General features: G+C 40.0%; 1 protein-coding gene across 2 annotated transcripts in view; it reads left to right on the top strand.

Moving 5' to 3' along the window:
- Nucleotides 1-13,838, top strand: part of HMCN1 (hemicentin 1) — a 451,483-nt gene that overhangs the window by 128,442 nt on the left and 309,203 nt on the right. For both annotated transcript variants that reach the window (XM_019501224.1, XM_019501215.1), the window contains exons 5-8: nt 2,129-2,300; nt 4,780-4,886; nt 10,568-10,688; nt 11,257-11,520. In XM_019501224.1, the coding sequence (XP_019356769.1) occupies nt 2,129-2,300; nt 4,780-4,886; nt 10,568-10,688; nt 11,257-11,520 (664 nt within the window). The remainder of the gene's footprint in view (nt 1-2,128; nt 2,301-4,779; nt 4,887-10,567; nt 10,689-11,256; nt 11,521-13,838) is intronic.

Here is a 13,838-nt window from a genome sequence, read left to right as displayed (position 1 = left end):
TCTACATGTACAGACGTATACTGGGCGTGTCTACACATGTGCCCAACTATTCAGTTGTTACTACAGTCATTTAATACTTGCTAAAGTGCTACTGTTACTGCACATTTATGGCAGCACACAGGTCATTTCTGACCCTACTGTGCAGTAGCAATGAGTTTTGAGTATTGGCACGAGTGTTGGCATCACAGTTCATACCTGCCAACACTACAGCAATGTAGCGTCTTGTGTAGATGCGTCCACTGTGCAGTAATTTGCTCTAATCATGAGTAAATTTGCTACCTGTAAATATAAATACAAGTAGCAAATTTACTTGCAATTACTTACTATGCTGTATGGCATGCGTAGATGGATTACTGGGAGCAGTTTTGCTCCCTGTCAGCCAGGCAGCAGGGGGTGAGAGATCCTAAATTACTCTAAAGTAAACCTACCTACCCATGGCAGGCATGTACACCCTGCAACATTTGCATGCCCATTGTCTCTTCCATCTAGTGCATGAGTGTTTGCTGGTCCATTGGCTACTATATGGCTTCTCTGTGAAACAAGGCCCCATTTCATCCTGAACAGATCTTCATAATAGGTACCTCTAGTCAGTGCCCATGTCAGATGCCTTGGTAAAGAAGCCAAAGGCTGAAGAGCCTCAGCTCCTCAAGGGATATTTGTTTTATGGTCCAGGGTGAATCAAAGGTGATATTAAGACATTCTTTTACGCAATAGAATGACATGTCTTAGGACATGATTACATTAGCCAATTATGAGTATAGATATCTACAACAATGCACAAATCTAAGCTTGTTCACTGAGTTTGTACATCTGTTTGCTAACTGGCAGGCTAACATTTTCCTTTTGTTATGATTACAAGAAAGTATTTGTGTTCAAATGGGAAAGTAAATGAATAAATTTCCCAGCCTTTTATCCCACAGTTAATGAGGTTACACACCAGTAAAGAAGATTTATCTAGATTAAAGGAAACATTAAGAGAATCCCTTGTATAAATACTGGACCCAGTATTGCAAACACTTGCACATATGCTTAACTTTATGTGCACACAGGCAGTTGTATTGAAGTAATCAAAAGTGAGCTTCATCATTTGGCTTCAGAGGAATTTAAGGTCAATGAGACTACTTGCATGCAAAACTTTATTCTTATGTCTAATAACTTGCAGGTTTGCCTTTGTCTTTATGGAAGAGTTTTCTGGGCATAAGCATAATGAATTTGAATTAGTAGAGTTATATTGATGTATTCCCCTAAATCGAGAAAGAGTTGCTTCCCTAACATTCTGCACATCTCTGCCATAAATTCCCAAATTGAATCAAAAATTAGGTTCCTGTCTTCCTGACAAGGTTATTTCCCATTTAAAACCACATTAAAATCCCCTCTCAACTATAGGACATGCCAAACACTGCACATTGCAGTACATCCTGCAAGTCAGCTAACCTTGGCTATTTTGAACAAAGGTCTAGGAGCTTTTTCTCCTAGAATGTGTCTCTGGGAGAACATTATGTTGTGGGTGGACATGACATATCCTGCTGATTCTAAGATTTGTTTTCAAAGTAGTTTGTACCATCCATATTAATTAGCACAGCTGGATTATTAGACACTTAAAAAAACTCCTAAATCTCCAGAATGGGATAAATGTAATCTAGAAAGGGCTTTGTTACCTGCCAGCATAGGCAGGGGGAGACATTTTTGTGGGGAGGGGCTTACTGTGTGTACACGCACGCACCCCCGGCAGGAAAGTCTGCGGGGGAAGGGGTGGAGGGAGGGGGAAGGGCCAGGGGGACAGGGAGTGGGGCTGGGGCTGGAACCTCACAGGGATTGGGAGGGAGCAGAGCTGAGCTGGGCCCAAGATTGGACTGAGGCCAGGGCTGGGGCCCACTGCTTTCATCCCTTCCCCCCACGTCTAGGGTCATTGCCCAGTGCCGGTGCCTCCAGCCCAACACTGGCCCCAGCCCTGGCCCTGTGCTGCCCAGGGTGGGGGGAGGGTCCCAGAGCTGGAGGCTGGAGCAAGGGCAGCCTCAGCTGATGGTGATGAGGTCATTAGTAAAAGCAAGATCTCCAGTTTGCATTAACTGGTACCAGGAAAATGTTATAGGCTGTCTTGTGACATCAATGATGTTTTCTCTTTTAGGTGCTGAAGTGGGTAGAAGAAGCAGTGCAGGCCTCCAAAGTGCATCTTCTATCCACAGACCATTTGGGTATGGCAGTGAACAACTGGCAAATCCCTTTTGATCCCAGTTTAAAAGAAGTTACGGTGTCATTGAGTGGACCTTCTCCAGTAATTGAAATTCGAGATCCATTAGGTGAGATATTTTTCCACATTTGGAGGGGAGAGGGGGGAAAGCTCTCCTTTGCAAAAATCCCCAAGCAAAAAGACTGCATCCTGCTCCCATAGAGATCAGTGGACTAAATATACTTTAGTTCCATGGCAATGGTTCTAGAATAACCAGATAATTGTTTATACTAGGAAAGCTGTACTGGTAAAGGAATGCTGATATACTTACTTGGCATCCTTTCATCTATGGGAAATGGTGGATATTGCAGCCTATTATGTAGATGGTTTGTGGTGTCTCATACAACTGAATAGTCCAATCCAAGATTTGCATGATCTGTGGCAGTGGTTACAAATGTATATATCATGGTTGGGTGGTTTGGGAGCTGCTTGCTTCCTACGGGCTCTTTTATCTTCAAAGTGTTGAAGCAACAGCTTGAACAGAATATAGTATATCAGCAATATCTGATATACTGTATTTGCAAAACACTACTGATGGGGACACTGCTTTAATGGCAAAGCTGTGTTTTGTGCTAGTATAAAAAAACTGTCCCCCAAGAGCAGAAGAAGCTTTACTGGTCAGACTTCAGTTCTGCTGAGGTAACTGTGTCTATACTAGGGACTTAGGCAGAAAACTGTATCAGCAGGTCAAGAATTGTATTTCATCAGGCTCCTGACAGAAGTTATGCTACCAAAAAACTGGTACTGAAATGATCAGAGTGGTATCACTCTGAAAGTCTACTGAGACAGCTTTGAGCAAAATTTAGCCCAGTGGTAAAATTCGTATTGACTCCAGTGAGAGCATCACTAAGTCAAAGAATCATAATGCACATATACATGTGCTCAAGAAGCTCTCAGGAGCTGCTCAAATTAAAATTCCCATATCAGCTCACATATTTAATGTCCCATGTTTCAAAATGGCGGTAGAGGCACTTTACTAAAACTTGTCTGAAAAGCTGTACTTAAAGTGCCCCTGCCACCATTTTGAAATGGGCAGACACTGAATACATGAGGTGCTGCAGCCTGCAGTAGTGTTCTGATTAGAACACTCCAGCAGACTTGATTATTCAAGTATGCTCTGAATCAGAACACGTTGGAGCATGTATAAAAGTGCCCATAGAGGAGTAAGGCTGGAAGGGACCTCCAGAGGCCTTCTAGTCCAAGCCCCTGCCTGAGACAGGATCATCCTTATTCAAACCATCCCATGAAAACCATAATCTAAATTCTACATAAGATACCATCAACCCTTACAAAACACAGACCTAACCACCTAACCCGCCATAGGTAAAGCAGGGGAACCAGGGCAGCCAATGTCCTGCTTCTATAAAATGTCAATATAAGTTCAAGAGGTCCCGGGGAGAGGGCCTTGCCCCCCGCGACAGAGGAAGGCAAAACCCCCCACAGTCCGTACTAATCTGACCATGAGACAAAATTCCTTTTTGACCCCAAATATGGTGACCCTCTACCCAGGAACCACCAGCTTTGGTTCCAGCACACTTATTGGCACACTCTAGTCCAAGTCCCCAGCCTTGGCTGTAGCCAACACCCAACTCCCTGACGAAGGCTTTAAAACACCTTCTTTGTACTGTTTTCAAACCTCATTTACCAGTTTATGGGGAAAGAGCAAGAGTAAATATTCAAAAAATTAGTCAGTAGTTTAGTCACATTTTGAGTGATTCCTGTGGACTTAATAGCTAAGCATTCATAAATGCTGTGTACATTTATGTTTTCAATTAACTTGCTGACATTTTAATTTGCCTGAAGGCTGCTATATCAGTAGTCCTGGAGACGGGAATATCCTGTGTTTATACCCAAAATATGCGTAATTTTCCATACTTTTTTGTTTATGAACAAGCAGGAAAACAAGAAATTCATATAACTCTAAAGATCTTACATCTCTAATCTAATTCTGATGTCTGTCATACTGATGTAAATCTCCATAATAATCCATTAACCTCACTAGAATTTACACAGCAATATTCAAGATGAGTGTCTGTTTCAGTATTTCCTTTTCAAAAGGAAAAACTTCTCCATGAAGCTTTAAAGTATTTTTGAAGTATATTGGAAAAGGCTGATTTGAGAGTAAGCAACTCTTAAGCATGCATTTCTCACTGAAAATAAAATTTGTTAAAATGTTGATAATGGAGAATGGGATCTTTTGTCCTTGTTCCAGGATTGCATTCATAAGGGATGAGTCCTGTATCATGAAAAAGACCTATTTTAGTCATCTAGAGAAAGGGCTGAAAGATCTACGTTGAGATTTTCAGAGATTTCATATTTTTTTAAATGATTATTTTGTTCTTTATCATGGTCATGGGAAGTTATTAAAGTTTCCAAATGAGTGCGAAAGTTAAAATCACTCAGGAACCTGACCAAAAATTTCCAAATTTCTGAGGTTTGCGAGTGTTAGGAATACCATAAAGGGTCCAGCTAATTTAATGATATATCAATTAATAGTATATCAGTATGTAGAAGAAACTAAGAGAATTATGTGTTTAAATGTCTTTTAGGTAAACAAATGAAAAAAGGATCTGGCTTGAATGAGTTGCTAAATATCTATAATTCTGCAAAGGTTGTAAATGTAAAAGATCCAGAACCTGGGATGTGGACAGTTAAGGTATTATTATATATTTATTTTTTATAATGAAACAGTTTTATAAAATGTACATACATGGGACCATTCAGAAGTTAAGTCACCTTTGACCATTGCTAGCCACATATACCTGAGGAGATCTATCTGTAAATTATTGTCTTAGTGCATTATGTGTAATAACTTGTTCTGAATGCAGTATCATTAAACTTTGTCCAGGTGATAGGAAAATAAGTACAGGTGACCCTTGCCATTTGCTGGGAATATGTTCTTGAGATCCCCGCGAATGCCGAATCCACGAATGCGGCACTGCATTCATGAACGTCATAAATGTAGTGCCCCTGGTGGCTGGGAGAGGGGGCACGGCTGCACTGGTGACAGTGGGAGCCCAGCGCTGGTGGCGAGAGCCCAGCGGTGGCAAGTGCAGAGCTCCCGAGGAGCTCCTGTAAGTGTATTTAAGATGTGGGTACGGCATTTGTGAATTTTTGATACCATGAATGCTGAATCTGTGAATAGCGAGGGTTTCCTGTGTGTTGTTTTAGGTCAAATCCTGCCTGCTTACCATTCTCTCATAAGTAGGAGCAAAGCATAGTGAACAGTGTGTTGTTCCTGTTGTGTGCTGGGAATTCTCAGGCCAAAAAAAGCATGTGCAGGGAGTTGCCATGTGGTGGTCCTCTATATATGGTGGGGTGAGGACAGCAAAGGCAGAGATCTATATTTTTAATGAACATGTATACAAATGCTCTTTGAATACAGCAATAATGGGAAAAATGGCTTGGTACTTTAAATCCTTAAACATGTGAGTAAATGTAGCTATGTGAGTAGTATCACTGTATGCATAGTTACAGCATTGGACCCTAAAACATTTAGAACTGGAGAAAAATTAAGATCTGCTTGTTTAGCAGCACTTGCAGAATGGGAAATGGGTAGTGGGCAAATAAAAGGATCCATAGGGAGCACCAGGAAATTGCTATAGGGGCTGGTCTCTCAGACCCTTATACTGGTTAAACTAAAAGTATGATTTGAAGCCAATAAATCACTACATCTAACCTAGTTGTGTAGATAGCTAAGCATATATATAGCTTGAGAAAAGATGTTAAAGTTAAGTTAGGATTAGTGAGTTAGCTAATTACAATAGTTAACTTATAATAGATGCAGGCTAATACTTTTAACCTCAATGAACCTGAATCAGCTAACTACAGAAAAGTGTGTCAACCTTTTATTACACTAGAGAGGCCCTAGGGGGATGCGAGGTGAGATGAGATGATTCTTTAAACTGAGACAAACAGAATAAACTTGCAGATAAAATTTGATGATAACCCTAAAACTTTGTCTAGAAGAGGAAAATAACATTTGACATTTTATTTTAAAATGCGTTAGTTAATACATTTTAATTGTTAAAAGTTGTTATCACCTATTATAGGTCATATTTAAAAAACTTTAAAGATAGCATATAAAAATGCTAAAGATTGAGCTAGATGATGAGGATGTTAAATACTTAATAGATGTATCAGCTAATAGATTAAAAAATAAATAAAACAAAAGAAAGTACATTATTTTTCTTATTCCAGGCCCACATTGTCTTGTTAAATAATCTAAGACCAGTTCTACACACAGAAATTTCTCTGCTTTAATTATATTGTTTTCTGTATTGAATTAGGGTTTTTCTATCTTACATTATATCTCTAACTGTGCCAGTAGAGCTTTCATTTCCCTGTGTCTAACTTGTATAATGATACCTTTATAGTGGTATAGTTTACCTTTCAAAATGAGCATAACTATATGGTATATGAACTGTTATACCAGTATAACTGTGTTCATATTGATATAGCTATTTTTGGGTAAAATAACAATGTACCTAGCTGAAATGTTTATACCAGTTCAATTTTTAAGTGTAGAGATGACCAGGCCTTTATTAAATTGGTGTAATACCCTTATGGATACTCTTAAACCTGATTAAAAGCCGTATATTCTGTTTTTTTATTCATTTGATAACACATGGGAGGCACTTTAAAATTGATTCAGAAATGGCCACCCAAGGGAGTTGTGTTTAACTGTCTAAATATATTTAGATACAGTTAAATCAGGGCTGTTTCTGTGTATAGACTGGTCCCAGTGTATAGACTGGTATGATCTTAAAACACATGCTGCAGTAATTTGAAACACCTTGCATCACATTGCTGCTACTCACCATTTTGCTGTCCCTCAGAGTGCCAAGTAAGTGGGTACACTTTATATTTTATAAACAAAGACCTTGCAGCCCTGGTGAAAGGTATATGAAGTGTGAGGAGCATCACTAGCCTTCTAAGGAGGAACGGCATGAAGATAAATCCCATGGATCCTGCATCCGGTATTGGTCAAGAGTAGTGTCTTATGCTGAAGGAGGTACACCGTACACATATCCAAGGGGGAAAAGCTGCCAAATGGAGCTGCCAGAGCAGCTTTGTTTTTCTGGACACTGAGGATGGATGTTGGCTGTGATCCAACATTTTTGCAGGGGCCCCAGCATTTGTGCACTCCTTCTTCACTGTAGCTTTCCACGTTGAAACTGGTTTTAGAAGATGCAATCAGGCCCACAATAAAGCAGAGAAATCAATGTACAAAGTAGTTCACAGAAGTCTTCCAGTAAAGACTAAAGCTGAAGCCAGTGTTACAAACTTTGCTTTAAAGGTACTGTTTAAGCAGGGTGGATTAGAAAAATGTGATAATCTTTATGTATTAGGACACAATAAGCAGTTTTTCTGGGTGATTGTATATAATTACTCTTTAGGTCTTGCCCATGACAAGTTATAGGCAATTAACACAATTACAGACCTGTTGAGATAAAAAGGCTTGTCAGCCAGGCAGAGATGGAGGCAATCCATGGGGGGGAGGAGACAGCAATGAGGTAGCCTTAAGTACTGTTTTGTTGATACAAGGCAAGTATTGTGAATCAAAAAGGCTGTGGTTGCAGTTTTTCTGTTGGAGGATGTTGCCGAAACTTCCCTGTTGATTAAGGTTAAATGATGTGAAACCAAAGAAGAAGTAAAAAGAATAAGAACTCAGCAGAGGGATTTGCAATTATTGTGAACAACAGAGCTTTTAAATGGCCATTATTATTATTCCCTTACAGCCAAACCCAGGTAGTTAGATGAAGTAGAGTACTAAAACATTCCAGAACAAATTAAAAATGTAATGAATGCATCTTCTGAAAGCTACTTTTAATACAGAATTGCATCTTAATAGTAACTTGCAAAAATAGTGTGAATAGGAACAAACTACACAACACAGAGTTCTCTATTATGATGCTTTGTAAATTAATATGTAAAATATATTCTTTCTCTGTATTCATTACTCACTTTATACTTATGTTTTGAATGTGTTTTTGTATAACTATATGCTTGCATGAAATTTTGATCTCAGAAGTAGTCCTACAGCTGTCTCTGCCTTGTTTTCTTTCCTCCTGTATTTAAAAGTATCCAATAAGAGAACAGAAAAAATATTATGTGACTGAAGTAACCCTTCATAAATCATAAATAAATAAAGAGTATATAGACAAAGAAAGTAGTTTGAAAGTGATCTCACAGGTTGAAATTTGCTGATGTGTGTTTGCACAACGCATAGTAGAAAGAGACCCTACTGGTAATTATGGCCTTTAGGCACTACTGGTTGAAATGCTGGTTGTTAATAATAAAGACAAAATGCTATCAAACTATTCTAGTAATAATTTCACAAGCACCCAAATCTCTAGATAGCTCACAAGCAGAAGTAGTTTTCACTCATATTCTTTGCTCTGAGTAGTACACCCAACTTTAATCCTTGGCCTATTTTTTGTATGCAGAGACTTTTTACGGAAGTCAACGAAAAATGGAAAAAAGCCTTGCAAAAATTTTAACCGCGCCATAAATTCTTTATACAGATGTATAAAACTAAGAAGAAAACTTTGTCACTGCATTTGTCCAATGACCTTTTAGCAACCAATTAACACTCGATAACAGGAATTATTTGGCACTTTGTTTAATATTTCTTTGTATACTTTGATATTGTTAACAGCTGGTTTATATAACAAAGACTTTACATAGTGATTTTCTGGGGTGAAAGGCTAACTAACTGAAATAAATAGTGGCTGTTTCAGTAAGACAGACACCAATTTGTCATGGTGCCTAACTGGCTGATTCTCCTGGCAGCCAGTTTTGAAAAACAACTGCCTCAACTAAAAATAGTCATAAGCAGTTGTTTTTTTTACTTTGTCTACGATTTTATATATTTCAAACCAAATTATGCTGTCCAAATTTATAAATCCAAATGAATTATCTGATTGAATAGAGAGTTTATATTAAAACCTCTATGTTGTCATTGCATTTTTTCCTGCATGAAAGGTGGGGAGTACTGTGCAGATTCAATTACAGTCTTAGCAGAGTACACCCTTTTCTCTCCCTTTCCATAATTTTTCTGTATTTTTGTCTGAAGTTGTTAATATATTTTTTCATTATTCAAATATATAAGAGTTCTACAAGCAACAGAGCATTACAGGGCTTGATTGTACACTTCCATACAGCAGGCTAACACCAAGAGTTGGGATGCTTTTGCAAGGAGCAGTCTTTTCTTTTAGGCATGCAAATGATACTAGATAAAGCTTGAAAGGCTTGTTACAGATTTTGCACGTAATGCACTTTAAGCATGCAGAAAATACTTTGCAGGCATAACAGAATGGATGTTCATGGCACATAAAGCACTTTAAACATGGTAAATCCCCATGTTTTACTGTGCCAGGAACTGGCTGCTGCTGCTTGCTGCCAATATCAAGAGGCTTTGGCGGGCAGTGGGAAGGAAGGAGCCCCTTCCCACCATGGGGACCCTGTTCAGCTCCCCACCAAACCCTAGCTAGTAAGTTGGGGTGGGGGGGATGGCTCCCTTTCCACCAGCTGCTGCTGATAGTCACCAGCTGGTGGAGGGGCTGAGCTGGGGGATGCTGCTCCGACAGTCTCCTGAGAGGCATACTGGAGTGCCCCACTACCTGCTAGCCTTGACCAGTGCAGGCAAGAACCAAGTCACCCCCCACCAAGCAGCACATGTCTGTTCAGTTGGAATGTGCTCTAACTTGTAGCACTTTAAGTAAACTGTGATAACTAGAGCGCTGTCTGCTAGGGACTTTTTGAACATCTGTACTTAGCTGAAGTGGCTAGGACAGGAGGTTGAGATTGAGGCCTCATGAGTCAAATGACTTAAGGCCTCATGCTGCAGCTTTTCACAGAATGCGGGAACTTCTCCAGGAAGTGTTCTCACTAATGTTCCAGGAGGATTCTGACTGATTCAACCAGAATGCCTGGGAGGAGTCTAATGCTGGGAAGACTATAACTACTTGTTCACCTTGCAACAGAGACTCTGGTTGAAAAAGCCAGAGAAGTTCTGACTCATACCTGCTGCTCTACATGCAAACTTGATACTCATTTAAGTCATGGGCATGCAGTACTTGTGGTGTCTTCATGTTTCATTATTAAAATTTGAGAGGTGTCTTTGTTTTGGAAGAAAACATACTTTTCACTGGAACATTAACATCATAAGGGCCCATTATCAAAAATCAAGGCTTTATTAAGGGATCATATATTATTTATCATTTCTCACATGATTTGCCTCCTTTTTTTAGTGATAGTTAAGCTTGAGTGAGCTTAGTGCCCATTTCACAGGGTTTTCTCTCTCCTACAATTTTCATTCAATATTTTTTTCAGACTTCCAGCAGCGGAAGGCACTCTGTTCGTATCACAGGTCTCAGTACTATTGATTTTCGAGCTGGTTTTTCCAGAAAGCCAACGTTAGAGTTCAAAAAGACATCCAGCAGACCAGTGCAAGGTTGGTTTGTGCCCCTTTCCATCACGTATAATGGTTTTTGGAGGTAGCATGCTCAGACCATGGGAAAGAAATAAAAGTTCATGCTATTCTTTTAATAAGCCTTCTGCTTAGACCGTCATTGACTGGCTTAATACTCTGTCCTTGAACCCATGCATGTATGATATCAGTCAGCTCTTGTGCCCCATGATACTGTGCTATCTTGGCATGACTAAGATATATTATAATTTATGTGACATATTTTAAAATATACGATTGCTTAGAGCCCCGGCCTTTTCTTTTACCTTTTGGAGTCTACACAATATTTAATTTCTTGTGGGTGGTGGAAGTTAATAAGGTGTCATAAACATTTGATGGAAATCAGTAATTTAAACCTTAAAGTGCATTGTATTACAAAGCTATGTTTTATAATTGTCAGTAAACATTTAAAGCAATTCTGTGAGTTTCCTAACAGCTAATAAACAAAGCTTGAAGCAGAATTGTGCACATTTGAGATGACTAGCGATATATCCATATGCAGGGTTCAATCTTGTGTTTCATAAATATAACTGCATATGTCTATTTATCCTAGGGATACCCACCTATACATTGCTGAATACCACAGGGATCTTCCTACCAGCCAGAGTGGACCGTCTTGAACTTCTCAGCATCACAGGGGATCTTCTCAAGACTGTCCCTGTGAAATATTATCCTGATAGAAAACCATATGGAATATGGAACATTACTGATTTCATTCCACCAAATGAAGCCTTTTTTGTTAAAATAACAGGTTATGACAAGGATGATTATCTCTTCCAGAGAGTTTCTAGTGTTTCATTTTCTAGTATTATTCCTGGTAAGATATTTTTATGTTTAACCACATGAACATTTATTGTACTTGAGTTATTGGAAACTGATGACATGTCTTTTACCTTATTTGCCCAATTACGAAAGGAAAACATGGCTTATCCCTTTTTCGTCCAATTTTGTGGCTCGATACAATTCAGTCAGGGCATCATACTGAAGGCAAGTAATCATATTATCTGCTAAGGGGACTTTTGTTCATAAATTGAACTTCTTGTTAAATGTCTATGTCATACAAAAAAGGTATGAAGGGAGAAACGAGATTGATATGCTTCTACTTGCAGTTATTGCTATTGAACGAGAACTAATAAGGAAGGGTTTTTAGGGGCAGATCTTGCTAAGTGCTGAGTACCTTCTGGGTACATCTATATGTGCCCTTTAATGCACAGTAGACTAGTTTACTGTGCCTTAGAGCATCACATAAAAAACTGTGATATTATGCTAATGCATAGTAGAATAGTCTACTGCACAATAAGCATCACTAAAAAGCATGCAAATGTGCTACTACACATTAGCGCAGCCTAATCTGCGTTAATTCAGTACCTTGTCTTGAAGGTACTAAATTTAATGTGCATTAGAAAACGTGCATTAATGCACATGTAGATGTGCCCTCTGATAGGCATTATCAGGTCCCATTTGGATTAATCTGATCCCATTTGGATTAATAAAAGCTGAGAAATCTCAGGAGGTGTTTAGCTTATTTTCTTAATTGATTTTCCATTAATCTACTGGTAAAGAGTGTGTCTACATGTGCATATTAATGCAAAGCAATAAACTTCGGTGCTTATTGTGCTGAAGTTTATTTTTCCTAGGTGCCATGTTTACATATATACATAGGACCACACCATGTTGAGCCAAGATGGAGCAGCCCTGGCTGGCAGGGGATCCAGGGGGTAAGCCTGCCAGCCCAGGACTGCTCCAGCCTGGCTTAGTGTGCTGTGGAGGGGCTGGCTGGGGCATGAGGCAGTGAGAGGCTAGCTGCAGGCAGCCCCTGCACTAAAACACCCTCATGCCCCAGCCAGCTGTGTCAGCATCTACATGTGCAGTGCTGGAGTAAAAAACTCTGCATCAGGCTAGTGCTTGTATGTACAAGTACTACCCTGCTGCGCAATTAATTATTTTGTTTCCTGTGGCCTAACAGGGCCACACATGTAGATGGAAAACATTTACTGCAGAGCCAGTTAGGTTACTCCACAGTAAATGTTTTGTGTAGATGCATCCAGAGTTAGCAAAACATCCTAGTGTAGACATACTCAACAGAACTGTGTGAAGAATAGAAGTTCCAATGTCTCTAATATCCTGAAGCTATGTCTACCCTGAGGAATAAAGGCATTTATCTTGTAAGCAAGGTAGCTGTAGTTTTAATTGGTACTGGTTAGCTTGTTGAGGTAAACCTTAAGGAGGAACATTTGGCTTCCTTTTGACAGGTAAAGGCTACTGCTTCACTGAAACAAAGGTGTAATATCTAGTATAATTCTACTACTACTGGAATTGTACTAGTACTTTCACATGTAATGTCTTTCAAGAACAATTCAAGAGCTGCTCTTTTCAGTGTTTTCCCTGTTTATCTACCTAGTTTCCTTTCTATACTCTGTCTAAAAATTCTCTCATTTTACTTTCAGTTGTCTTGAGATTTTTTTTCCATATTGCTGCTACTGAGTCTTAGTTTTAACTACTATACTTGCTTGAATATAAGGCAAGGTCTGCCCCCACCTCCCAATCAGCATGAGTAAAAAAAAGCCCCTTGTCTTACATTCACATGTGAAGTAGAGGGAGGAGCAGGTGCTTCTAGGGGTCTGACTCTGGCCTTGAGACCAGGTTGGGGCTGGGGCTAGAAGCAGACCCACAGCAGCCTCCTGCTCCCCCCTCCCCCTCCCTACTTCCCCTCTGAAGCTTTTGCTTCCCCCCCACCCACTGCCAAGCATAGCTCAGCTTCAGTTCAGGCTCTCTCCCCCAGGCACTTAGTACATGGAAACTCCTTCCCCTGCCCATCCAGTCAGCAGTGCTGACACTACTGCTGCATGGCCAGGCAAGGGCTGAGCTTCCACATACTGTGCTGCAGGATGGAGCAGCTCAAGCATTGTTTAACAGTAAGGGGTAGGGTGGGAGACGGGAAGAGGCAGAGATTGGGGAGAGCTTGTGGGGAATAAGCAGAGGTCGGGGAATAGGGGAAAGAGGAAGAGACTGAGGGGGGTTGGGGAGAGGGTCAGAGGCTGTGGATGGTTGAGAATTGGGAGTGCAGGTGACAGTGGGGCGGAAGCCTGCAGGGGGTAGAAGTGAGTGGGGCAGAGAGCAAAGGGACAACCCACC

This window comes from Gavialis gangeticus, unplaced genomic scaffold (genome assembly GCF_001723915.1).
Source record: "Gavialis gangeticus isolate Ggan-Ray unplaced genomic scaffold, GavGan_comp1, whole genome shotgun sequence".
Taxonomy (NCBI): Eukaryota; Metazoa; Chordata; order Crocodylia; family Gavialidae; genus Gavialis; species Gavialis gangeticus.
The sequence above is the reverse complement of the archived record's forward strand: the minus strand, read 5'-3'. Positions and strand labels throughout refer to the sequence as shown.